General features: G+C 47.8%; 2 protein-coding genes across 5 annotated transcripts in view; one reads left to right on the top strand and one right to left on the bottom strand.

Annotated features, from left to right (window-relative positions):
- Positions 1-17,469, top strand: part of atp13a1 (ATPase 13A1) — a 156,269-nt gene extending 138,800 nt beyond the window's left edge. The window contains exons 20-26 of the mRNA XM_060854958.1: positions 8,967-9,145; positions 11,493-11,607; positions 12,812-13,008; positions 13,502-13,644; positions 15,508-15,619; positions 15,858-16,001; positions 17,037-17,469. Of these exons, the coding sequence (XP_060710941.1) occupies positions 8,967-9,145; positions 11,493-11,607; positions 12,812-13,008; positions 13,502-13,644; positions 15,508-15,619; positions 15,858-16,001; positions 17,037-17,147 (1,001 nt within the window). The 3' untranslated portion in view covers positions 17,148-17,469. The remainder of the gene's footprint in view (positions 1-8,966; positions 9,146-11,492; positions 11,608-12,811; positions 13,009-13,501; positions 13,645-15,507; positions 15,620-15,857; positions 16,002-17,036) is intronic.
- Positions 17,470-21,816: 4,347 nt separating this feature from the next.
- Positions 21,817-27,510, bottom strand: part of mvb12a (multivesicular body subunit 12A) — a 44,998-nt gene continuing 39,304 nt past the window's right edge. For all 4 annotated transcript variants that reach the window (XM_060855139.1, XM_060855136.1, XM_060855137.1 and 1 more), the window contains one exon: positions 21,817-22,875. In XM_060855139.1, the coding sequence (XP_060711122.1) occupies positions 22,813-22,875 (63 nt within the window). In that variant the 3' untranslated portion in view covers positions 21,817-22,812. The remainder of the gene's footprint in view (positions 22,876-27,510) is intronic.

Genomic DNA, 27,510 nt, shown 5'->3' with positions numbered 1-27,510 from the left:
TGAGGGCTGTAGGGACTGGGGTGGGTGGGTGTGTGTGTGTGAGGGCTTTCGGGACTGGGGTGGGTGTGTGTGTGTGTGAGGGCTGTCGGGACTGGGGTGGGTGTGTGTGTGTGTGAGGGCTGTCGGGACTGGGGTGGGTGTGTGTGTGTGTGAAGGCTGTCGGGACTGGGGTGGGTGTGTGTGTGTGTGTGAGGGCCGTCGTGACTGGGGTGGGTGGGTGTGTGTGTGAGGGCCGTCGGGACTGGGGTGGGTGTGTGTGTGTGTGTGTGAGGGCTGTCGGGACTGGGGTGGGTGTGTGTGTGTGTGAGGGCTGTCGTGACTGGGGTGGGTGTGTGTGTGTGTGAGGGCTGTCGGGACTGGGGTGGGTGTGTGTGTGTGTGAGGGCCGTCGGGACTGGGGTGCGTGTGCGACGGCCGTCGGGACTGGGGTGTGTGTGTGTGAAGGCCGTCGGGACTGGGGTGTGTGTGTGTGAAGGCCGTCGGGACTGGGGTGTGTGTGTGAGAAGGCCGTCGGGACTGGGGTGTGTGTGTGAGAAGGCCGTCGGAAGTGGGGTGTGTGTGTGTGAAGGCCGTCGGGACTGGGGTGTGTGTGTGTGTGTGTAGGCTGTCGGGACTGGGGTGTGTGTGTGTGTGTGTGTGTGTGTGTGTGTGTGTAGGCTGTCGGGACTGGGGTGTGTGTGTGTGAAGGCTGTCGGGACTGGGGTGTGTGTGTGTGTGTGTGTGTGTGTGTGTGAGGGCTGTCGGGACTGGGGTGGGTGTGTGAGGGCTGTCGGGACTGGGGTGGGTGTGTGTGTGTGTGTGTGAGGGCTGTCGGGACTGGGGTGGGTGGGTGTGTGTGTGTGTGAAGGCTGTCGGGACTTGGGTGGGTGTGTGTGTGTGTGAGGGCTGTCGTGACTGGGGTGGGTGTGTGTGTGTGTGAGGGCCGTCGGGACTGGGGTGCGTGTGCGAAGGCCGTTGGGACTGGGGTGTGTGTGTGTGAAGGCCGTCGGGACTGGGGTGTGTGTGTGTGAAGGCCGTCGGGACTGGGGTGTGTGTGTGTGAAGGCCGTCGGGACTGGGGTGTGTGTGTGTGAAGGCCGTCGGGACTGGGGTGTGTGTGTGTGAAGGCCGTCGGGACTGGGGTGTGTGTGTGAGAAGGCCGTCGGGACTGGGGTGTGTGTGTGAGAAGGCCGTCGGGACTGGGGTGTGTGTGTGTGTGTGTGTGTAGGCTGTCGGGACTGGGGTGTGTGTGTGTGTGTGTGTGTGTGTGTGTAGGCTGTCGGGACTGGGGTGTGTGTGTGTGAGGCTGTCGGGACTGGGGTGTGTGTGTGTGTGTGTGTGTGTGTGGGCTGTCGGGACTGGGGTGGGTGTGTGAGGGCTGTCGGGACTGGGGTGGGTGTGTGTGTGTGTGTGTGAGGGCTGTCGGGACTGGGGTGGGTGGGTGTGTGTGTGTGTGAAGGCTGTCGGGACTTGGGTGGGTGTGTGTGTGTGTAGGCTGTCGGGACTGGGGTGTGTGTGTGTGTGTGTGTGTGTGTGTGTGTGTGTGTGTGTGTGTGTGTGTGTGTGTGTGTGTGTGAGGGCTGTCGGGACTGGGGTGCGTGTGCGAAGGCTGTCGGGACTGGGGTGTGTGTGAGGGCTGTCGGGACTGGTGTGCGGGTGCGAGGGCTGTCGGGACTGGTGTGCGGGTGCGAGGGCTGTCGGGACTGGGGTGCGGGTGCGAGGGCTGTCGGGACTGGGGTGCGGGTGCGAGGGCTGTCGGGACTGGGGTGCGGGTGCGAGGGCTGTCGGGACTGGGGTGCGGGTGCGAGGGCTGTCGGGACTGGGGTGCGGGTGCGAGGGCTGTCGGGACTGGGGTGCGGGTGCGAGGGCTGTCGGGACTGGGGTGCGGGTGCGAGGGCTGTCGGGACTGGGGTGGGTGTGCGAGGGCTGTCGGGACTGGGGTGGGTGTGCGCGTGTGAGGGCTGTCGGGACTGGGGTGGGTGTGTGTGTGTGTGAGGGCTGTCGGGACTTGGGTGGGTGTGTGTGTGTGTGTGAGGGCTGTCGGGACTGGGGTGGGTGTGTGTGTGTGTGAGGGCTGTCGGGACTGGGGTGCGTGTGTGTGTGCGCGTAGGCTGTCGGGACTGGGGTGTGTGTGCGAGGGCTGTCGGGACTGGGGTGTGTGTGCGAAGGCTGTCGGGACTGGCGTGTTTGTGTGTGTGTGCGAAGGCTGTCGGGACTGGCGTGTTTGTGTGTGTGTGTGCGAAGGCTGTCGGGACTGGGGTGTGTGCGCGAAGGCTGTCGGGACTGGGGGGTGTGTGTGTGAGGGCTGTCGGGACTGGGGTGCGTGTGCGAAGGCTGTCGGGACTGGGGTGCGTGTGCGAAGGCTGTCGGGACTGGCGTGTTTGTGTGTGCGAAGGCTGTCGGGACTGGGGTGGGTGTGCGAAGGCTGTCGGGACTGGGGTGGGTGTGCGAGGGCTGTCGGGACTGGGGTGGGTGTGTGTGTGTGTGTGTGTGTGAGGGCTGTCGGGACTGGGGTGGGTGTGTGTGAGGGCTGTCGGGACTGGGGTGCGTGTGCGAAGGCTGTCGGGACTGGCGTGTTTGTGTGTGTGTACGAAGGCTGTCGGGACTGGGGTGGGTGTGCGAGGGCTGTCGGGACTGGGGTGGGTGTGCGTGTGTGAGGGCTGTCGGGACTGGGGTGGGTGTGTGTGTGTGTGAGGGCTGTCGGGACTGGGGTGGGTGTGTGTGTGTGTGAGGGCTGTCGGGACTGGGGTGGGTGGGTGTGTGTGTGTGAGGGCTGTCGGGACTGGGGTGGGTGTGTGTGTGTGTGTGAGGGCTGTCGGGACTGGGGTGGGTGTGTGTGTGTGTGTGTGTGAGGGCTGTCGGGACTGGGGTGGGTGTGTGTGTGTGTGTGTGTGTGAGGGCTGTCGGGACTGGTGTGGGTGTGTGTGTGTGTGTGGAGGCTGTCGGGACTGGGGTGTGTGTGTGTAGGCTGTCGGGACTGGGGTGTGTGTGTGTGCGTGTGTGTGTGGGCTGTCGGGACTGGGGTGTGTGTGTGTGAAGGCTGTCGGGACTGGGGTGGGTGTGTGTGTGTGTGTGGAGGCTGTCGGGACTGGGGTGTGTGTGTGTAGGCTGTCGGGACTGGGGTGTGTGTGTGTGCGTGTGTGTGTGGGCTGTCGGGACTGGGGTGTGTGTGTGTGAAGGCTGTCGGGACTGGGGTGTGTGTGTGTGTGTGTGTGTGTGTGTGTGTAGGCTGTCGGGACTGGGGTGTGTGTGTGTGTGTGTGTGTGTGTGTGTAGGCTGTCGGGACTGGGGTGTGTGTGTGTGTGCGTGTGTGTGTAGGCTGTCGGGACTGGGGTGTGTGTGTGTGTGTGTGTGTGTGTGAAGGCTGTCGGGACCTGTGTGTGTGTGTGTGTGTGTGTGAAGGGTGTCTGGACTGGGGTGTGTGTGTGTGTGTGTGAAGGGTGTCTGGACTGGGGTGTGTGTGTGTGTGTGTGAAGGCTGTCGGGACCGGGGTGTGTGTGTGTGTGTGAAGGGTGTCGGGACTGGGGTGTGTGTGTGTGTGTGTGTGTGTGAAGGCTGTCGGGACTGGGGTGTGTGTGCGTGTGCGCTGTCGGGACTGGGGTGTGTGTGCGTGTGCGCTGTCGGGACTGGGGTGTGTGTGTGTGTGTGCTGTCGGGACTGGGGTGTGTGTAGGCTGTCGGGACTGGGGGGTGTGTGTGTGCGTGTGTGTGTAGGCTGTCGGGACTGGGGGGTGTGTGTGTGTGTGAAGGCTGTCGGGACTGGGGGGTGTGTGTGTGTGTGTGTGTGTGACGGCTGTCGGGACCGGGGTGTGTGTGTTTGTGTGAAGGCTGTCGGGACCGGGGTGTGTGTGTGTGTGTGTGAAGGCTGTCGGGACCTGTGTGTGTGTGTGTGAAGGGTGTCTGGACTGGGGTGTGTGTGTGTGTGTGAAGGGTGTCTGGACTGGGGTGTGTGTGTGTGTGTGTGAAGGCTGTCGGGACTGGGGTGTGTGTGTGTGTGAAGGCTGTCGGGACCGGGGTGTGTGTGTGTGTGTGTGAAGGGTGTCGGGACTGGGGTGTGTGTGTGTGTGTGTGTGCTGTCGGGACTGGGGTGTGTGTGCGTGTGCGCTGTCGGGACTGGGGTGTGTGTGCGTGTGCGCTGTCGGGACTGGGGTGTGTGTGCGTGTGCGCTGTCGCGACTGGGGTGTGTGTGTGTGTGTAGGCTGTCGGGACTGGGGTGTGTGTGTGTGTGTGTGTGTGTGTGTGTCGGCTGTCGGGACTGGGGTGTGTGTGTGTGTGTCGGCTGTCGGGACTGCGGTGTGTGTGTGTGTGTGTGTGTGTAGGCTGTCGGGACTGGGGTGTGTGTGTGTGTGTAGGCTGTCGGGACTGGGGTGTGTGTGTGTAGGCTGTCGGGACTGGGGTGTGTGTGTGTGTGTGTAGGCTGTCGGGACTGGGGTGTGTGTGTGTGTGTGTAGGCTGTCGGGACTGGGGTGTGTGTGTGTGTGTGTAGGCTGTCGGGACTGGGGTGTGTGTGTGTGTGTGTGTGTGTGTAGGCTGTCGGGACTGGGGTGTGTGTGTGTGTGTGTAGGCTGTCGGGACTGGGGTGTGTGTGTGTGTGTGTAGGCTGTCGGGACTGGGGTGTGTGTGTGTGTGTGTGTGTGTAGGCTGTCGGGACTGGGGTGTGTGTGTGTGTGTGTGTGTGTTTAGGCTGTCGGGACTGGGGTGTGTGTGTGTGTGTAGGCTGTCGGGACTGGGGTGTGTGTGTGTGTGTGTGTAGGCTGTCGGGACTGGGGTGTGTGTGTGTGTAGGCTGTCGGGACTGGGGTGTGTGTGTGTGTGTGTGTAGGCTGTCGGGACTGGGGTGTGTGTGCGTGTGTGTGTCGGCTGTCGGGACTGGGGTGTGTGTGTGTGTGTGTGTGTGTGAAGGCTGTCGGGATTGGGGTGTGTGTGTGTGTGTGTGTGTGTGTGTGTGTGAAGGCTGCCGGGACTGGGGTGTGTGTGTGTGTGTGTGTGAAGGCTGCCGGGACTGGGGTGTGTGTGTGTGTGTGTGTGTGTGTGTGTGTGTGTGTGTGTGTGTGCGTGCAGGCTGTCGGGACTGGGGTGTGTGTGTGTGTGTGTGTGTGTGTGTGTGTGAAGGCTGTCGGGATTGGGGTGTGTGTGTGTGTGAAGGCTGTCGGGACTGGGGTGGGTGTGTGTGGGTGTGTGTGAGAAGGCTGCCGGGACTGGGGTGTGTGTGTGTGTGAAGGCTGTCGGGACTGGGGTGTGTGTGTGTGTGTGAAGGCTGTCGGGACTGGGGTGTGTGTGTGTGTGTGTGAAGGCTGCCGGGACTGGGGTGGGTGTGTGTGTGTGTGTAGGCTGTCGGGACTGGGGTGTGTGTGTGTGTGTAGGCTGTCGGGACTGGGGTGTGTGTGTGTGTGTGTGTGTGTAGGCTGTCGGGACTGGGGTGTGTGTGTGTGTGTGAAGGCTGTCGGGACTGGGGTGGGTGCGTGTGTGTGTGTGTGTGAAGGCTGTCGGGACTGGGGGGTGTGTGTGTGTGTGTGAAGGCTGTCGGGACTGGGGGGTGTGTGTGTGTGTGTGTGTGTGTGTGTGTGTGTGTGTGTGTGCTGTCGGGACTGGGGGGGGGTGTGTGTGTGTGAAGGCTGTCGGGACTGGGGGGGGGGTGTGTGTGTGTGTGTGTGAAGGCTGTCGGGACTGGGGGGGGTGTGTGTGAAGGCTGTCGGGACTGGGGTGTGTGTGTGTGTGTGTGTGTGTGTGTGAAGGCTGTCGGGACTGGGGTGTGTGTGTGTGTGAAGGCTGTCGGGACTGGGGGTGTGTGTGTGTGTGAAGGCTGTCGGGACTGGGGTGTGTGTGTGTGTGTGTGTGTGTGTGTGTGTGTGAGTGAAGGCTGTCGGGACTGGGGTGTGTGTGTGTGTGTGTGTGTGTGTGAAGGCTGTCGGGACTGGGGTGTGTGTGTGTGTGAAGGCTGTCAGGACTGGGGTGTGTGTGTGTGTGTGTGAAGGCTGTCAGGACTGGGGTGTGTGTGTGTGTGTGTGAAGGCTGTCGGGACTGGGGTGTGTGTGTGTGTGAAGGCTGTCGGGACTGGGGTGTGTGTGTGTGTGTGAAGGCTGTCGGGACTGGGGTGTGTGTGTGTGTGTGAAGGCTGTCGGGACTGGGGTGTGTGTGTGTGTGAAGGCTGTCGGGACTGGGGTGTGTGTGTGTGTGAAGGCTGTCGGGACTGGGGTGTGTGTGTGTGTGAAGGCTGTCGGGACTGGGGTGTGTGTGTGTGTGAAGGCTGTCGGGACTGGGGTGTGTGTGTGTGTGTGTGTGTGTGTGGGCTGTCGGGACTGGGGGTTGTGTGTGTGTGTGTGTGTGTGTGTGTGTGAAGGCTGTCGGGACTGGGGGGGGTGGGGTGTGTGTGTGTGTGGGCTGTCGGGACTGGGGGTTGTGTGTGTGTGTGTGTGTGTGTGTGAAGGCTGTCGGGACTGGGGGGGGTGGTGTGTGTGTGTGTGTGAAGGCTGTCGGGACTGGGGTGTGCGTGGGTCTGTGGGCGTGGGATTGTGGGCGTGTGCGTGGGGGGGCTCTCGGCACTGGGGTGGGCGTGTGCGTGGGGGGGCTGTCGGTACTGTGGTGGGCGTGTGCGTGAGAGGGCTGTCGGGACTGGGTGCGCGTGGGTCTGTGTGCGTGTACTTGGGGGTCTGTCGGGACTGGGGTGGGCGTGGGTAGGTGTGCGTGGGGGGTCTGTCGGGACTGGGGTGGTGTGCGCGTGTGAGGGCTGTCGGGACTGGGGTGTGTGTGTGTCTGTGTGTGTGTGCGCGCGAGGGGGCTGTCGGGACTGGGGTGGGCGTGGGTCTGTGTGTGTGTGTGTGCGCGTGAGGGGGCTGTCGGGACTGGGGTGGTGTGTGTGTGTGTGTGAGAACGCTTGTCGGGTCTGGGGTTGGTGTTTGGATACTGTGGACTAGGTTGGTGGTTATAGAGTCATATAGAATGAAACAGGCGCTGCAGCCCACCGTGTCTATACTGACCAACAAACACCAAAGTACGCTAATCCCATTTACCTCTATTTACCTTATTGCCTACTGTCCCCTGGCATTTTAAGTGCTCATCCAAATGATTCATAAATGTTGTGTGTACCTGCCTCTCAGGCAGTCCATTCCATAGTTATACCATCCTTTTTAGATGAAAAACATTCGTTCCCTCTAAACCACCTACTCCTTACTTTAAATCAATGCTTTCTGGACATATCTGCCATGTAAGAGATTCCCATGATCCACTCTTACTATGCTCTCGTAATATTGTATGCTCAAAGTTTGGGAGAAGATTTGTTGCTCGGGTGCTCATCGTTGTGGTTCTGTTTGCCGAGCTGGGAATTTGTGTTGCAGACATTTCGTCCCCTGTACAGGAATGACATCCTCAGTGCTTGGGAGCCTCCTGTGAAGCGCTTCTGTGATGTTTCCTCCGGCATTTATAATGATTTGTACCTGCTGCTTCCAGTTGTTAGTTCCAACTGTCCGCTGCAGTGGCCGGTATGTTGGGTCCAGGTCGATGTGCTTATTGACTTGAATCTGTGGATGAGCGCCATGCCTCTAGGAATTCCCTGGCTGTTCTCTGTTTGGCTTGTCCTATAATAATAGTGTTGTCCCAGTCAAACTCGTGTTGCTTGTCATCTGAGTGTGTGGCCATCTAGCATGAGCAAAACCAATGTACAAAATCCCATGCAAGGACTGCACAAAACACTACAAATGACAAACAGGGAGGCAGCTAACGATCCACATCCATGAACACCAACTAGCCACGAAACAACATGACCAGCTACCCTTAGTAGCCACTCATGCAGATGACACGCAACATGAGTTCGACTGGGACAACACTACTATTATAGGACAAGCCAAACAGCCAGGGAATTCCTAGGGGCATGGCACTCATCCACAGACTCAATCAATAAGCACATCGACCTGGACCCAACATACCGGCTACTGCAACGGACAGTTGGAACTGACAACTGGAAGCGGCAGGTACAAATCATTATAAATGCCGGAGGAAACATCACAGAAGCACTTCACAGGAAGCTCCCAAGCACTGAGGATGTCACCTAGACAGAGGACAAAACGTCTGCGACACAAATTCCCAGCTCGGCGAACAGAACCGCAACAATATTGTATGCCTCAGTCAGATTCCCCTTTAGCCTCCTATCCTCTATTGACATCAAATACAGCCTGTCCAGTCTCCCCTCATAATTGAGACTTTCCATCCCAGGCAATATTCTGGTGAACTTACTCTGCACCCTCTCCAGTGCAATCCTGTCCTTCTGACAGTGTGTCGACCAGAACTACACAAAGTATTCCAACTGTGGCTGAAACAACGTTTTATTTAGTTGGAACAAGACTTCCTTTGCTCCTATGTTCTATGCCCTGGTAATGAAGGCAAGTGTCTCATATACTGCCTTCAGCACCCTGTCTACTTGTGCTGACACCTTCAGGGATGTTTGGACTTGTACACCAAAGTCCCTTTGTTTTTCAATACACTCTAGGGACCTACCATTCATTGTGTATATCTTTCCCTTATTTGACATCACAGAATGCATCATCTTGCACTAATCAGGGTTAAATTCCATCTGCCCCTGCTGTGTCCACTTCACCAGTTGTCAATTTTAATGCCATCTTTAAACTTATTGGCTAAACCTTCAGTGTTCACACCCAAAGTCATTAATGTATATAACAAACAGCAATGTCCCAGTACCAAACCCTGTGGTACGCTGCTGGTCACAGGCTTCCAATTACAGAAACAGCCCTCCACCTTCACCCATTTTTGCCTGTTTGCAAGCCAGTTTTGAATCCAGAGTAAGTATGATGCTGGGAACGCACAGCAGGTCAGACAGCATCCGGGGAGCAGGATGTGGGGCGAGGGAAGGGGGCTGAGAGATAAATGGGAGGGGGAGGGTGGGGCTGGCTTTTGGAGATACTTGACCTGATCTGGACAATGTTGAGTTCATACAGTGTGTGTGCGCTTCGTGCTTCAGTGTATATCCTATTATTTCAGGAGTAGCTTTACTGGCGAATGCTCCTGAGCGGATTCCAGACAAGAGGAGGAGGACAAAAGATGGGATAAACGATGGAAAATCTTTCACTTCCAACACAAGCAGCAACATGAAAACAACCTCTCGGGCTGCAAGGCAACGGGTTATGTCACAGAGGGAGGAGCAACTCGCTGTTCAAAGGGTAGGTACTACTCCATTACTTAAAGGATTGTGGTATGTAAGCCTGTTTCATTTGAAATTATTTTACTTAAAACATAAAAAATGTCATTTATAAAACAAATCTAATGTTTTGTTTCCCCCAGAGGTTGCACTAGATTGAGCATTGAGTTGACAGGGGAAGATCACAGGTCCAATTCCCATTGTCTGCTCAAGTTAACCGGTTCAAGTGGGAGCACTATAATTGTTTCTCACTAAGGGGGTAGAGAAAAAAAATCACCAAGGATTCCCTGTACCAGGACCAGAAAATGAGAAACAGGAGTAGGCTTGGCTGTAATGCCTCAGCAGTTGAAATCCTTACTGTACATCACTTAGTGACATGATGCAGTGAACTCTTAACTAACCTCTGATGTGACCTAGTGAGCCATTTGGAACCAGGGAAACCAGGGATGAGGAATACATACTGGCCTTGCCAGAGACACCCTTATCCCATGAAAGATTTTAAAAATAAAAACTTTGCACGTGCCTCATCAGCACTGATCAAGCCAAATCCCCTGGCAGAAGTCAGGGTTCTGTACTCTTTCCTCCACTCCCAGGGCTGGTCTCCATGGTTTGTAGATGCCTGCCATGCTATTCAGGAATCAGCTCTTATCTGTTGTGCAGAGGTTGCCCAGGAGTTGCAACTCCCCTGGGTCTGCTACCCATCAGATGTTGTTCAGTGCTGATTGTCTCCCTCATGTATGAAGCCTGTGCAAATGTTTTTTAATTAAAAACCACACAACACCAATTTATAGTCCAACAGGTTTATTAGGAAGCACTAGCTTTCGGAGTGCTGCTCCTTCAGGTGGTTGTCAAGCTCATCCTTCCAAATAAACCTATTGCACTATAATCTGGTATTGTGTTTTTTAACTCGTACACCCCAGTCCAACGCTGGGACCTCCACTTCAAAACCTTTTTAAGCTTTCATGGGATAGCAGGGCCTCAGGCGCTGGGAGAGTCAAAAGTGAGAGATAACTAACTGATTCCTGGGGTTCTGAGTATCACTGATGCTTTGTACAGATGTAAACACTGAACACACCTGGATCATAAGCAAACTAGTCATGTCCTTGTAGGGGAGGAATAATATCATGAGTGGGTACTGTACTGAACCTTGTTGACCTCAACTAATGGTTGGCATTTTTTTGATGAAAGGTGAGATTTTTTTTCATGCATAATGTAATTTTTATAAGAGTTTTCATTTTTGTTTTGGCAAATGGGTTTGATCTGTTTATATGAAGAGGTTGAATAATTAATGAGGTCAGTCTTTTTGAACCAGTATGTGTCAGAGAACAGTTGAGTGTAGACTTCCTACACAGTTGGTGATTTATTTATAGGCACTGTCTGTTGACACCCACAATTGGGTAGGCACACTCATCTGGAAAAGCACAATTCTAGACCTGTTACATTATCACATCATTCAAGATTCACACGATTCTAAAACAGGGTACAGCAGGGACCTCATTCCTGATGAAGGGCTTATGCCCGAAACGTCCATTCTCCTGCTCCTTGGATGCTGCTTGACCTGCTGTGCTTTTCCAGCACCACATTCTGGGCAGGGGACAGTGAAAGTGGAAGGGAAAACCTGGATGGGGCCAAAGAGAGAAAAAGCCCAGGGGCAGGAGGTGGTGCGGAAAGGCCCAGAGGGGTTATAATATATCCTGCCTGCATTTGTTTTCCCCACATGTCTCTGTAAAACAGTCAATCAGCAATGTCTCATAATTAATATAATAGACTTCAAGAGTGAAGGCTGAACACTCCAGCAGCAAGGCTGTTGCACACACCAGAGAGAAGCTGCAGCTTGGAACCTGCAAGTGGAAGAGGTTGTAGCAGATGTCAGGTGGAGCTAGGATTTTGTGCAAGAGCATGGAAAGCCATTAGCTAGGCCTTTAACAAAGGAAACGGGGATGGAGTAATGTCTTGAGTCGAGTTGGAGATGGCAAAGGAGGAGCTAATTGAAGGGTTTTGAAGGTGTGGATGAGAATTTTGCTGGAGTTTTCTGGGTGAGGTCAAAATAACAGGTTGCACATGGATCTTAAAGATGCGGTGAATGTTTTGGTGGGGGTCCAAGTGGGAGCACTGTACTTCATTATTAAAGCAATCCACCTAAAATCCATGATATCCCCCAAAAAATAAATCAGTGAGAAACAGGATTGGGCTTTTGCAATTGAATATTGTATTGTACCTCACTGATCAGAAGCATGTTATGAATAGCTCATAACGAAATGCTGAAATGACCTACCAAAATCACGGTTCAAGGGCATACGATAGATAATGGGCTGCACGTTGGGTGGAGAGATGTATCAGAGTAAACTCAATGTGTTCTTTCCTTATAGGAGCGTCTTAATCAGGTACTGAAAGACCTAGAGGAAGACCAGATGCCTGTAATAAAACTGGGAGATGCCAGCATTGCAGCACCATTTACTTCTAAGCTTTCATCCATCATGTGCAGTGAGTGTGAACACCTAACCCAGTATGGGTGTCTATACACAGGTTCTAACCTGGAAAACATTGCTCAAAAGGGTAGTGAAAGCAGATTCAGTTGTAGCTTTGAAAAAGGAATTGGATGCACATTGTGAAAGAGACATTTTGCAGGATTTTGGGGAAAGTTCAGTACTGGGAGCTGGACAAAATGGTGAACTCTTTCAAAGAACTTCTTTCACTAAATGGTGAATGTCTTACTCCTGTGCTTTATAGTTTTCTGAATCTCTAATACGTAGTCAAGTGTAGCTTTAGAAGTGTTTAATGTTTGAAAGGCTAGGTAAAGTGTTTGCCTAAAAATTGTCATGAGCCACGATGATTTCACGTTTGATCCCTGATCTGGGCTGAAGGAGCTGATCCCAGTGGGATTGCATGGGGATAGTGTATTTGACCTGTGTCACCAGGATGGGAGAACAATCAGCCAGGCTTCCCAGCGAGGAAAATATTGCTTGGCTGCCGTGAGATTAGATTAGGTTACTTGGTATGGAAACAGGCCCTTCGGCCCAACAAGTCCACACCGACCCTCCAAAGATGTTGGCCCATTCCCCAACATTTACCCCTTCACCTAACATTATGGGGCAATTTAGCATGGCCAATTCACCTAACCTGCACATTTTTGGAGTGTGGGAGGAAACCCACGCAGACATGGGGAGAATGTGCAAACTCCACACAGACAGTTGCCTGAGGCGGGAATTGAACCCGTGTCTCTGGTGCTGTGAGGCAGCAGTGCTAACCATTGTGCCACCCATTACAGAGACCTGTTGGGCAGCTCAAAGCCTGGAGGCTGGATACCAAGTTAAATCCACCAGTCAGCCAAGATGAAGCATCTGGATTTCTGTTGAATATTGGCTGATATGAAGCTGAGTAACAGTGCTCCCAGTAGAATCACTATGTCAGGGGCACTGCTGGAGACACTCTTCAAGAAAGTCGACTGGTCCTGAACCAATTACAGTTGGTTTGCCAACTAGTCAGTGCCTTTTCTCAAACAGAATACACTGTTGCTCCTTTGGAATTTGGTACTTTTGCTTCTGTCCTGATGAGTGCAAGATGAAAAGGCTTTGCCAGTATGTTGACTTTTTTTTCAGCAAATACTGAAGATTTGTATTATCATGCAACTACATATTGCAAACTTTAAAAAAAAATTCTTTCCTCTTCCTGTGCCTCCAACCCACAGTTTGTTATGTGATAAAACAAGGTCGTTGCACGTTGGTAACCACGCTGCAGATGTTTAAGATCCTGGCCCTGAATGCACTGATCCTTGCCTACAGCCAGAGCGTGTTGTACCTGGAGGGAGTTAAATTCAGCGACTTTCAGGCCACGCTGCAGGGATTACTTCTAGCTGGCTGCTTTCTCTTCATCTCTAGATCCAAGGTGAAGTCTTTATTAGTTCTTGTAGATCTGTACCTTACTGCATGGGCTATTACTTGTAAATTCCAAAATTGTTGACACATCTTGAAGAATAACTTAAGCAGTTATCAGTTGTGGTGAAGACTGATGAGCCACAGTTGTAATTTTGTACTGTAATTAAACATTATGCCACTCTCACCTTTTCTGTTTCCATCCTCCCTCTCAACTCGCCCCCCCCCCCCCCCCCTCCCTCTCGTCTTGCCCCCCCCCCGCCCCTCCCTCCCTCTCTGTCTCTCCCCCCCCCCCCCCCGGCCAACTTTTCCCCACTGTGTACACATTCCTCATCCACTCTTTCACTTCTCCCCCTCCAAAATATCGTATTGGGCTTTGCCTGCCAGTCATCGTCAAAGGCTGGACAATATGAGTGATCTGTGTCGGACGCAGTACAATGCAAATGCACCCATTATCCTGTCAGCCTTTCAGTTCCTTATCTCTCTGGTCTATTGACTTTCCGCAGCCACTGAAGACCCTGTCAAAGGTTCGTCCACTGCCAAACATATTCAACCTATACACTATTCTCACCGTACTGCTGCAGTTCACTGTCCATTTCGCCAGTTTAATTTTCCTGTATAGATCTGCACAGGAATATTCTTCCTCCAGGTGAGACCTTCCTCATTCTTTTTATTCTCGTCCCCTGAAGTTATTGAAGGATAATGTGCTGGTGCAGCAAGCTTCTAGAAAGGCCAATGGAATGTTAGCCTTTATTGCAGGAGGATTTGAGTACAGGAATAATGATGTCTTCAGGTATATATGGGCTTGGATAGATTGCACCTGGAGCACTGTGTGCAATTTTGGTCTCCTTATCTTTGGAAAGACATTATTGCCATGGTGGAGTGATCCAAAGATTATTGGATGGCAGGACTATCAACAGAAATTGGGTAAATTGGGCCAGGAGTCTTGAAAATTTTGACAAATGATCAGATTTGATGTCATTGAAGCCTACAAAATACTTTGTGATAGACAGGGTGGCTGCAAGTAAGATGCCTTCTCTAGTTGCAGGAACTAGAACCAGGGATATAATTTAAAAATAAGGCACATGTCACCAAGATGGGACCTTTCTTTCCAAAGCAGGTTGCAAATCTTTGGAATTCTCAGCCATAGGAACTGAGGAACCTCTGTCTTTGAGAATGTTTGAGAGAGATAGATAAGTTTCTGATCATCAGTGGCTTACAAGGTTACGGGGACAGGATGCATAAAAGCATCAAAGTGTTCAATCAGCCCTGATTGTATTGAATGGCAGGACCGGCTCGATGGGCTGAATGGCCTATTTCTGTCCTGTTTCTGGTTCCACCCCTGGGGATAGATCCAACACCCCCGCAGAAGTGTTATTATTCTTTTCTTCCTTATTTTTGAAATTGTGGGAGTTTCCACTTGCTGTGCCACCTGTATTCAGCAGTGAAGAAACTAAAAGGTTGCATTCACGTAGCTCCCTTCAGGAGGTCCCAAAATGTCCCACTGTCAGTAAGCTTGTTCTGGAGTGTGATTGCTGAAGCAGATTGAGACAGCTCAGACTTGTGGCAAATCTGTAACTTTATTTGACTGAGAGTCTAATCTCTGACTAAGTTTTGTCCAGTAAGGTCCCAATAATCAGCACAATCCAATCCATGGAATGTCTTCTGTCCCTTTTAACACTGTGTTGCTTACCTATTCCATCCTCGAATTAACTAAGCTGAGCTTCCCTTAGTAGCTGTCTGCCATGTCAGAATCCCTGAGTTAATCTCCTACTTCTCCATGCAGAGAGAGAGGACACTGATTCAGACATCTGAGGATGGAGAATGTACTGAAGAGTTAAAGGTTACTCCTTGTGGTGGTGAATTGCCAACTGCCTAGTTTGTCCAGAGCTCTGTGTGAGAATCCTGATTTTGATTGCCCACTCAGTGAAGTGAGTCAGGTTAATGTTAGTGAGGCTGATTGTCTCTCTATTGCCAAAAACAGAACTAATGCTAATGCTCAGTTGTCTGAAGTTGTGGATTTAGAGTGGAAAGGCCATGAGCCAGGCTAATGAGGGGTGAGGGTTATGGGCTAGACGAGTCAGCACAAGGTCACAGCCTTAACAATCCCAGCCTTATGAATGGGTCCTATTCAGCTATCTGTGTTAAAAAAATTGCACAGTGAATACTGGAAAATAATTTTGTCTGTAATGCCTTCCATTGTCTAAATTTGTTTCCCTATTAGGTAGGTTTGAGGTGATGACCATAATGCTGTATCCCAAAGAGAGTTAATGTCTGGACAGGAAGCTAGAAAGTATGATCTTTGCTGAGTAAATTGCTCACTGTTGCATTTGAGCCAGGACAGCAATCGGTGATTGATTACAGAAACAAGACCCATGTATCCAATAAGTTGCATTTGAGTGGCTGAGGTGCAGGTGGGGACTTGGGGTTTGATGTCAAACTGGCTTCTGAATAGTATGGGGCTATTAGCCCTGTATTTTGTGTTTTACTACTTTCCTTATTCCTCTTCCAGCACAGAAGAGTTTGTGGATCTGTACAAAGAATTTGAGCCCAGCCTGGTGAATAGCACAGTGTATATCATGTCCATGTCAATGCAGATGGCCACTTTTGCCATTAATTACAAGGTAAGAGGACAGACAGTTTCGCAGCAGGGAACTGATCAACTGATAGTGGAACGTTCACTGGCGTTTATTGTGTTTGAGCTGGATGTTGCGTTGCCAATTAGCTGCAGTGTCAGTGAGAGCACTCTTTAAACTAGTTTTATTTCACCTTCAAAGTAATTTTCACCCAATATATGTCTGAGGGGGCGCGAACCTGCTCTGAAATGTCACCTTGTGCTGAGCTCAACCAATGTGTTTTCAGGGTCATCCATTCATGGAGAGCCTACGGGAGAACAAGCCCTTGCTGTGGAGTATTGTGATTTCAGGCCTCGCTATCCTGGGCCTGCTCACTGGCTCCTCTCCGGAGTTCAGCGAACAGTTTGGGCTCGTGGAAATTCCTACAGAGGTACGCATAGAAACCAAGCTACGCTCTTAAACATCTGTCAGACTTAGTCAGAATCTTTCAGATTCTGGTCTAGTATCAGTAGGATGGGGATGGAACCTTCATTTGAACTTGAATGAGTGGACAGTGGAGAGGAAACTTACTTCCCATTGATTGCTGAGGATGAACTTGGCTGAGGGACCCTATGATTGCAGTGAAAATGGCTGAAGGGTTAGTTTTTGACTTGGATTGTGATGTTGAAGCCAAGTGGATGACTTCACACCCTGTGGGGAGAGGTAGTTTAAGCTAAACTGGAGGGAGGCAAGTGATTTGGGAGGAGCTGTAGTTGTATGTTAATGGGGACCATGGTCTCAGACTGAAAATTAGGTCTGGAGAAGTAACAGACATTTTGTTTCCCCTGAGGGTCACCACGATAGGGTAAGTTTCTCCCATACTGAACAGTTAATGTGGGGACTGTAACTTAATTGAAAAAGCAATTGTGTTAGTACTTGAAAGGGAATGTAGAAACTATGGTCACAGCAATTAAATAGCACCGTTGGGGGTGGGCTTTGTGGGTGCCCGGTGGTGGCCCTCTGTGCTACAATTCTTGGATTCCTAACCTGCCGTACATTCCTAACCCTTTTTGCTTTTAGCTTGCACTTCCAGTGTAATTTGTTTTTCCTCCTGTAGCCTTATCTGGACTCAGCAGGCTGCTTCCCTGGGTCGTGCCTTGAGGCATGAACTGTAGCAATTGTGAAATTTCAGATTTTACTGATGTGTATGAACCCCCCAGGCCTTGGTTTTTGTCTCACATTCCATTGGGTAAGGAAGAGTGTGCATCAACCACTGAGCCCCTACATGTTGGAAAATCACCAAGTGTCAACCAAATGTAGTCAAATAGCTGTCAGGCACTAAGCCTTGGCTGTTAATCCTATAAAAGCACTCACTGGAAAGGACTCGGTGAGGGATTAGCATTTGGAAAACATAGAACATTTTAGTCAGAGCTTCAAAGAATCAAAGCAGTAAACTAAGATTAATTCTGATTTCTTCCAAAAACAGCTGAAAATAGTGATTGCGGAGGTCCTCGTGGCTGACTTCCTGGTGGCACTCATGCTGGACCGGACCCTTCAGGCATTGCTGGGGAGCAGCAGACTTCATGTGCCTTCCTGATGATCAAGCTGGCAGACTGACCTGTCCTTCCTCCACACCGAGTCAATCCAAGGCTGGGCACATGCACATCACCCAGAGATTTCAGGGGGAGAGAGAGACTAGGCATCAGGCCGTTCCCACCGACAGAACTTGTAACTCGCCAACTGTTTTCTTAGATGGTTTTTGATATATAAAAGATAAAAAAAAAACTGGTATTTTCCTACCTTCAAAAAAAAACACTTGGACGAGGGAAAAAAATAAATCTACGTGCAGTTTTGAGTGTTTGTGAATTCAGCCCCTCAGCTCTCCATCTCCTTATAAACTGTGGAATATGAAAACTTCATTTGACGCTGCTCAGCTTTCAGTTTTGTTAACACATAACCAAGGCAAATGTCTTCAATTGATTTAAATAATAAGGTGTAGGTTTTCTTCGTACTTTAATCTGTCAGTCAGTCTCTGCAAGAGGTATATTTGCCCTCATACATTAAACTCTGGTCTTTTTTGCATCCTGTGCCTCCCTTGCACCACCACTAGTGGTTGTGCCTTCAGCTTCTGAATTTTCTCTATAAAAAAAATCAGATACTGATTAGATTAGATTAGACTTACAGTGTGGAAACAGGCCCTTCGGCCCAACAAGTCCACACCGACCCGCCGAAGCGAAACCCACCCATACCCCTACATTACCCCTTACCTAACACTACGGGCAATTTAGCATGGCCAATTCACCTGACCCACACATCTTTGGACTGTGGGAGGAAACCGGAGCACCCGGAGGAAACCCACGCAGACACGGGGAGAACGTGCAAACTCCACACAGTCAGTCGCCTGAGTCGGGAATTGAACCCGGGTCTCTGGCGCTGTGAGACAGCAGTGCTAACCACTGTGCCACCGTGCCGCCCACACTGCTTAAAACCTGCCTCTTACAGCAAAGGTGCTATGTAAGTGCACACTGCCATCTGTTCTGCCCAGGCACATTGCTTTTTCAGTTCTCAGGATCAAATTGGCCAGACATCTGGAGTCTATGGCTGCTCCTGGAATGAATCACAGTCATCACAAGATCCTTTCACACTGTACAGCTGTCACATCTTAGCTTGTACTTCAGATGTGTGTTCACCAGCTGCATGTGAACACAACTGATCTACTTTGGTCATTTTGAGCTAAAAGATCAGCTTCCCCACGCTGGAATCAGTGTTATTGAATCTATTTTAATTATTTTTGAGTCAAGAATTTGCATTTTTCTAACACCTTCTGCCACTTCAAAGCGTCTTCAAGTGCATTGCGACCAGTGGTGTACATCAGAAATGCAGTCACTGTTGTAATGCAGAAAATGGGACAGTCAAATTGCGAACTGTTAGATCCCACAAACTGCAATGCAATAATGACCTAGTTTCAATTATGTTGATTTAGGGATAATTGTCAGTGAGGAGATCTTGCTTTAATGTTTCCACCAAAATATAGTACTTCAGTCAGTGCTGCTTTCCTTCAACAGTGAGTAACATTAGTCTCAAATTCTATCTCAGTATGAGGTCAAATTGTGACTGTCTCCTATCGCTTTCCTACATTGTTCTAACACTGTCATCCCATGTACCAATTCCAAATGTTTGTTGATAGACTCCTGTTGATACCTCATTGAGTAGCTGGAGTGGCAATATTTGACGTATGGTCCTACATGCTAGGAGTACTACTAACTCCATTAATCCCTTTCCTCTACTCCAGCCTCACTTCCAGATAGTGTGAGGAATAATTGGATGTTGTTTGACATTTAAGATTAAGGTGATCTGTTTTTGTCTGCTAAAATTCCACCGAGTTCCCTGATCCAGCTATAATTTCAGTGGTTGTTTTTCCCCATTTCTTCTTGTGCCTCCTGAGTACATTTGTCCATAAGACCCTTTCTCTGCCCACTTGGCCCCATGCAGTCACCTAACCTCCCTATCTAGCAGATGTTAATCTCTTTCAAATCCCCCCCTATTTCTTGCCAAAAAAGAGCCCACTCTGACCTGTGTTCTTGTAAACTAATATTCCATCTCCAACTTACTGTTTTTCTCAAGTTCCTGCATATGTTGCAATTGATTTCCATCTTTCCTTCACATCCACATTGGAATCACCTTAAATTGAGTTTCATTCACTGCCTCTGCACTGATGTTCACAGCCATAAATGATATTCTTTGGCCTTCTCAATATTTTTCCAGCTTTTGACAATACTGACCACATCTCACACCTATGCTGAACTCTGTCTGTTGTCATCTGTTTCAGTGATTGTAACCACGGAAATGCCAGTAATGTCTTCTGGCCTGCCAGTCCATTATTTCTGAAGTTCCACTAGCGATTTATCCTTGAGTGTCTTCTCTTATCTGTGTATTGACCCTTTGTGACATAATTGAAAGATATGGTGTCAAAACACAGCTTTTTCTCCATTACCAACCTCCCTTGACAGTTCCACTGTGCAGTACCCTTACCCACTGGTTCATCAGGGCAGCCTGACAAGGCTCATTTGGGATTTGGAATCTGATTCTACTTATCTTCTGACATTGTTTTAGATTAGCAAAATTTTGTCTTGTTAAATCTTAGGACCACAAAGTATTTATCCAGTATCTTTTAACATTTAAAAAGCTCCAAGGTGGCAGAATTTCAGGAGCATCTTAAAAAGAGTTGTTGTTTAAGGATGCAACACCAGAGTTTATTATTTAAGTAGCTGAAAAAAATGGCTGCCATTGATTGATTAAAAACCAGAGATTAAGCAAGAAGCCAAAATTGTAAGAGGACAGAGACCTCATAGTTGAGACTAGAGGATCTTGCAGAGGTTAAGGAAAGATTTGCCAATGAGGATGACTGATTTATTTGCAGGCCATGTCTGAATAAGTAAGAATGGGACCACGCAGCTGGACAATAGAGGATGATGGTGTGGTGAACTAATATCAGGAGCAAATTATCAAGCCATTGATTTCTGCACCCTTCTGTACAATGCCAATGTCCTCTGGTGAACCATACAGATTGAACCAGATTATTCACAACTCTTTGGCATCCTATTGATCCAAAACTGAGTTTCTAACACCATATCCTTTCCACCACAAGATTGTGTTAGCATTCCTGTCAAAACCCTAACCTAAATCTTAGCTCCCTAGGGTTATAATTTCTTGCTTCCCATCCTTTATGCTCTCCGTAATCTCATTCCATCTGACCTTTGACTCTGTATCTTCACCCAGTCATCACTGACCTGTATGGCCTGTTGAAATCTGATTCCAAATTCAAATCCTATCAAAGAAACTAATTTAACCCATCAAGTAACTAAACCATCCAAGAACTATGTGCTCATCATTTTGTCTTTGTTAATCCAGTCCACACACCCTGCAATTTTTGTCTACCTCTCAATCAGGGAATTATCATTTTTAAGTCATATCTTGCACTTTGAACTGTTCATGGTTAGAAATGTAAAGAAAATAAAGGCTGTGGATGATTGCATGGAAGCTGGAGGAAGAATTAAGCATGTTGGAAGTGTGTGGTTTCTGTCAAATACCTCAAGGTACATTAGACCAGCCAGTTGGCATTGTCTCTTGTGTACTCAACCAATGCAGCTGCCACATTTGGACTGGGAAAAACTGTAAATAACTAAATGGATATGAATGTCACCTTATGATGGCTTACATTGGCATATACAAATGAATCCAAACCAGTACATTTAAAAACTGTACCGGAGCTGCAAACTTGCTGCTTGAATGGCAGCCCAAGGGTGAATTCAGTCCACTGAAGCATTGCTTAGATTTGTCTCTGGATACAATCTGTTCTTTGAGCATACTGAACTGTCATAAATTAATAGATTCCATGATACTTGAATGCAGCATGTCATACCACAAGGTGCTGAATTCAGACAGTAACTTTGACATGAAGTCACTTGCTGCACAGAAAAGTATCGTTGCCATTCTCCACCAGCACCATCTTATAACAAACAGATCATTGACCATTTAATTGGTTTGATGGTAGTAAATAAGGGTGCAGTGTTGACCAAGTTCTGAGGAGAATTACCCACACTTAGTCCAATGCAAGTTGACAATTATGGAGTCTTATTGAAATTTCACAAGTCATATGATTTTAAGATGTTAGAACTGCTGCAATGGAGATGGAGGCCAATTGGTCCATCATACTTGTGCCAATTCTTAATTTCAGACCTGTCCAATTACTCCTCCTTTCCTGCTATAGTAAAGGTCATGTGGAAATACCAAAAGGTGAGTTCAAGTCAGTGGCAGAAACACATTAAAAATTCTAGTACCTGATGGTGGGTTTTACCCAAAAGAGTTTTTTTTTAAAGTTCTGCATATTAAGTGTGATTTAGTGTAATTAATGTAAAGTGTGAGAGCCCTAACAATTGAAAGGTGCTCAAGAGCACCTTTGCAAATACTGAAGTTGTAGGTTCTCCCACCACGGGCAAAAAGATCCCCATTATTGTCATCCAGCCCCCACCCGCAGGTATCCTAACTAAGATCAGATACCTAACGGGGCGCAGAGCTGGTCTGTGCAGCTCATACAGAATTCAATGATGCAGAACACGCAAGAAGAATGCCATGAGATCTCCCCGTGTAACTCAGTTGGCCATTAACAAATCAACCAACTATACAAACAGGTTTACATGATTGAAGAGGAAAAGAATGTCAGAACAAAGCTTATTCTCCATAACTGTTTAATAATTGTTAAACTGATTTATGGAAACTACAGGATAATATTTTAAAATCACAAATAGAAAATGTGTAGTTTTCATTCTCAGTAAAGCTATTTTTTAAATGTACCAGTTTAGACAAGTTACCTTTGGAGCAGATGAGACTTGAATTTGGACCTTTTAAGAGCTGTACAATATTGAGATGTTTAGAAGATCCATAGTGATATCAGTTCACCCTTTTAAGATGATCATGTGCACATAATGTAGACTACCCAATCCTATCTTCTGACTATGACACCAAACAGAGCCAAGGAAGTCAACAACCACTAAGAAATTATTTAAAATAGTTTCCAACAAACACAGCTGAAGGAAAGTCCCTGGGTTGACAGGTGCTCATAATTAAGTTGAGAGCAACTGAATGGAGGGTGTGCAGCAGCTGGTGAGCTAAGCCTGCTATGTACACCTATGCTGCAGTGTGTAGAATTAATTCTAATGGACCTCAGTTTTTGTGCTAATTAGGTTGAATGGACAGTTAGTCATTTGGGTTGTACATTACTTTTCCCATATTCATACAGCTGTATGAAAGTTTTTCACATCCTGTCTTGTTACTCCACCCAACTACTCATGACAGTGACAGCTCAGATAGCAATAATGCACACTACTGTGCAATCTCCTGGAGGATCCTATCATTACCAAACTGAACGGAGTCTAAAGTTTAACTTCCACATTATTCTACTATATACTAAGAGATACCTATTTTGTAAATGAATACAGGCTCTTGCTGTGCTGCAGTGGGTCCCACTTGATTACAGTAACAAACCAAATATCAGCAGCAACTGAGATGCAGACAAAGTCAAAAAGGTGATTGTACGGGGATGGTCTTGGAAAGAGACTGTTTCTATGGAGTAGGTTTTATTGCATCTTGGTGAGTCTCATGGCTTTTGGCTTTATGGAGTTAGAGGTATGAATCTGCTGTTAGCTTGATGCATGAGGAACCTTCATCCTGATGTTCTGTCACAGTTCACTGTGGCCCTTGCTCTAAGAGGCTGTTGGAGGGAGTCTGGCAGCTGCCGTCTTCTCTGTCATAAAGCTGTAGTTGTACTGAAACCAGAACAATCAGGTTAGTGGCTTGGCATTGGCTTTTCCTAGACAGCTTGGGGTTGGTACAACAATTACATGTCTGTGTAAATACACCAAACTATTGATGACTAGCAACAAAAAGTTCTTCACACCCATTCAGAATTCAAGGGCAGGATCAAGCTCTGGTAGTCATTTTGACAAACCTCAGTACCACTAAAATAACTTTGGCATCCACACCAAGTCATCTAAAATGATAACTCTTAAACCATTTGAATCAAACTCACTTCATACCATAACCACACATCCACTTTGGCTCATAGAAAGAAAACATGCAGTCTAACCAGTCCACGCTGAACATAATCCCAAACTCAACCAATCCCACCTGTCTGCACTTGGCCAATATCCCTGCAAACATTTCTTATTCATTCAAGGTTTGCATGAAGATTTGTAGCTCTGGCACCAGTTGTTATGGTTGTGGGAATGGTTACTGAGCTGGAAAGTTGATTTGCAGATGTTTCATTCCCTGTCTGGGTGACACCCTCAGTGCTTTGGAGATGCGCGTGAGCACTACCACAACTGCAAGCTGCAAGAATTGAACCAAATAAATTCCAGAAGGGACAGTACAGCAACACTTCCCAGGAGGCTGTAAAGCATTGAAGATGTCACCTCGACAGGGAAAGAAACATCTGCAAATCAACTTCCCAGCTCGGTAAACATACCCACAACCACAGCAATTTCTTATTCATGTGCTTAGCCAAATGTTGTAATTATAGCCACATCCACCACTTCCTCTGGAAAGTTCACTTCATGCATGACCCATATAAAAAAAATGCCCCTTATGTCTTTTCATTTATTTCTCCTCTCACCTTAAAGATTATGGACCCCAGTCTTGAAATTGCCCACCCAAGTGAAAAGACATCCATCTTAGATACAGCCTTCACTGTCCCATTATATCACCAACTTTGGTGTCATCTTCAAACTTACCATATCTTCTATATTCTCCTCTAAATCATTGATATAAATGACAAATCGATGTGGAACACAGCTGGTCAAAGGCCGCCAATCCAGAATATCTACCATCATTCTGTCTCCTGCTGTTAAGCCAATTTTGTATCTAACTGGCAAGTTCACCCTGAATCCCATGAGGTCAAGCTTTACTAATTAGTCTATTGAAGAACCTTGGCATTCGGGCTAAATTTGCAGATGAGGCAAAAATAGGTGGAGGGACAGATAGTATTGAGGAGATGGGGAGGACTGCAGATGGATTTAAACAGGTTAGAGAGTGGACAAAAACATGGCAGATCGATTACAACATGAGAAAGTTTGCAATCATGCACTTTAGTCAGAAGTATAGAGGCTTAAACTATTTTCTAAATAGGGATAAAATTCAGAAATCTGAAGTGTAAAGGGACTTGGGAGTCCTAATCCAGGATTCTCTGAAACTTGCAGCTTGAGTCGGTAGTTAGAAAGACAAATACAATGTTGGCATTTATTTCAAGAGGACTAGAATTTAAGCAGGAATACACTTCTGCTCAGACCACATGTAGAGTATTGTGCACAATTTTCAGCCCAATATCTGAGGAAGAACGTACTGGCCCTGAAGTAGGTCTGGAGGAGGTTCACTAGAATGATCCCAGGAATAAAAGGCTTAACATGGGTCTATGTACAGTTTAGAAGGATTGGGGGGAACTAAATGAAACCTACACAATATTGAATCCTGAAGAAGGGCTTATGACCAAAACGTCAATTCTCCTACTCCTTGGATACTGCCTGACCTGCTGCGCTTTTCTAGCAACACATTTTTCAGCTCTGATCTCCAGCATCTGCAGTCCTCACTTTCTCCTAGAATATTGAACAGCCTAGATACAGTGGACGTTGGGAAGATTTCCATTAGCAGAAGAGACTAGGACCCAAGGAAAGTGAAGTCCCTTTAGAATGGAGATGAGGAGAAAACTTCTTCAGCTAAAGATTGGTGAATCTTTGGAATTCATTCCCACAGAAGGCTGGGGAGGCCAGGTCATTGAGTAAATTTAAGACAGATAGGTTCTTGATTATTAAGGGGATCAAAGGTTATGAGGAGAAGGAGGAGGAGAATGGGGTAGAGAAACTCATCAGCCATGATTGAATGGCAGAGCAGACTCAATGGGCCGAATGGCCTAATTTCTGTAGCCATGTCTTATAGGATAAAACCATAAAAGATTCCAATTGTGTCCTGAATGCCCCGATATATTTTCCACCAGCCTCCCAGGCATTTTATTACAATATTAATTCAAGATCCTGGGATCTTCAACCCAAGGTGGGACTCCATGATACATGCAAAGTCAATTGGATTGGCTGAAGACTGATATTGGTGATGGGGATCTCTGGAGGAGATTGAGATGGACTGTCCACTTGGCATTTCTGGTTGAAAATTTTTTACAAATGCTTCAGCCTTATCTTTTGTATTGTTGTGCTGGGCCTCCTTCTACAGGAGTTGTTCAATTGTGAAAATAGTATCTTACTGTTAAGAGTATAGCAGGGGAAGATGCCCTGCCATGAGGTTGTTGATGGCCCATAGCACCTCATGGATATCCAGTCTTGAGTTATAGATCTGTTCAAAGTCTTTCCCATTTAGCACATTAATAATTGTACACAACAGGATGTAAGATATCAATGTGAATATGGGACTTCATCTCCACAAAAGGCTGTATGATGGTCACTCAATTACTGATAGCGCCATGGACAATTGGAAGGTAGGTCGGTAAGGATGAGATCAAATAGGATTTTCCCTTTTGTTGGTTCATTCATCACCTGCTAAAGACCAAGTCCACTGTGTCCTTAACAATTTGCACAACCTGATCATCCTGGGTGGTGGTCTTAAGTCCTCCATCCAGAGTACATGCTGCATCCTTATCACCTTCAGTACTTATATTATGAACTAGACCAAATCCCCTCAAAATATATTGAGAAAATAGTCTAGACCCTAACTTTTTCTTACTTGAAAAGTCAGTCTAAAAGGTGTGGCTTTCCAGATGCAATTTAATTGATTAAACTTCACAATATTAAACAAAAGACACTATCTCTTACACTACTGTTAGAATACAAACAAAATAAATATAAAATAATTGGCTTAACTGTAGCTCTATAGATACATTAGCTACTAATTAATTGTTCCAATACAGCAACATCCCATAAACCACCTTGGCAAAAGGCAAATTCACTAAAATAGATTGTGTCACAGGCAATTCTCCAGTCCAGGAGGAATAAAATCAAAACAGAGCAAGAGAAGCAGGGAGAAAATGTGCTGTACTTTGGCTTCAAGATTCCAGCAGCAACTGCTACTGAAAAATTAAAACTAAAAATCCTGGTTCTGTGGTAGCTTGACCCCCACCCATTCAGGCTGTTTCTATTGTTCCAGCCTTAAGGGAACAAAAAATCCCAAGGACTCAAGCTGTTCATTTTTATGGGCTTTGAAGTAGACTAATAGTCTCAACCTTTCCTCAAAACAAAAACCAGGACATAGTATTGTCATACTTCCTCCAAATGGTGTTCAACGTAGGGGTATACTTAATTCGCAGCTGAAGGAGGACAGTACAAAGTAGTCAGCAGGTTTCCTTGCCCCGATTAAACTAATGCCATAGGACTTCACGGTTTTTGGAGTCAATGGGAAGGACTGATAAGGCAGCTCTCCCTCAACAGTATACCACTGTGTTGCCATCCCTACTGGGTATGTCCTGTCCAACAGGCAGGACAGAATGATGGTTGTGTCTGGCTCATAATTATACTCATGAAATCATATCTTACAGAATGTCAGGCTGTTATTTTAGTCTGAGAGATAGCTCTCCCAATTTAGGCGCTAGTCAGGATGACTGAGCAGCGTCAAAAGGAGTGTGTTTACAATTGGTGTTTCTGCTTCCTTGGTCAGTACCAGGTGATTTATCTGGTATCACTATTTTTGAGACTTGCAATTGTTACAAATGAGAGGTGTACTACACAAATTCAAAGGACACTTAAAAGTCAATCACACTGCTACTTTGGTAGACCTAGTCTGGTCTACATCTGACTCCAGACCCACAGCAGTTCCCTAAAGGATATTAGTGAACTGAATAGTCATTGGACATTTAATTTCAGACTTTTTAAAAAAAAATTGAATTTAAATTCCATCATCTACCATAGTTACATTTGAATAAAGGTCCTTAGAACATGACCTGGGTCTCTGGGTCCAGCAATTATCTATACATCATCTCCTCCTGACATTAAATACCTTATAGTTGAAGAGCGAGCAGGAATGGTTAAGTGAATGACATGAATTTAATAAGTTCTGCTCAGATATGGGGGTCTTTCTTTATTTGACACTCTGATACTGAGTTCAAACCCATAAATGGCAATAAGTCCCTGCCAGGAACCTAACCTCTTAACAGCAAGGCACTCAACTGAAGCTGGATTGCACTTTCAATAAAAGCGAGTCAAAAAGTGTGGTGCTGGAAAAGCACCGCATGTCAGGCAGCATCTGAGGAGCAGGAGAGGTGACATTTCGGGCAGAAGCCCTTCATCAGGAATTCTCCTGCCCATCAGAAGCTGCCTGATCTGTGGTGCTTTTCCAGCACCAGACTTCTTGACTCTGGTTCTCCAGCATCTGCAGTCCTCACTTTCTCTCACTTTCAATAAACTGGTCGG

This window comes from Hemiscyllium ocellatum, chromosome 45 (assembly GCF_020745735.1).
Source record: "Hemiscyllium ocellatum isolate sHemOce1 chromosome 45, sHemOce1.pat.X.cur, whole genome shotgun sequence".
Classification (NCBI taxonomy): Eukaryota; Metazoa; Chordata; class Chondrichthyes; order Orectolobiformes; family Hemiscylliidae; genus Hemiscyllium; species Hemiscyllium ocellatum.
Note: the sequence above shows the minus strand (reverse complement) of the source record. Positions and strands in the feature narration are given on the sequence as shown.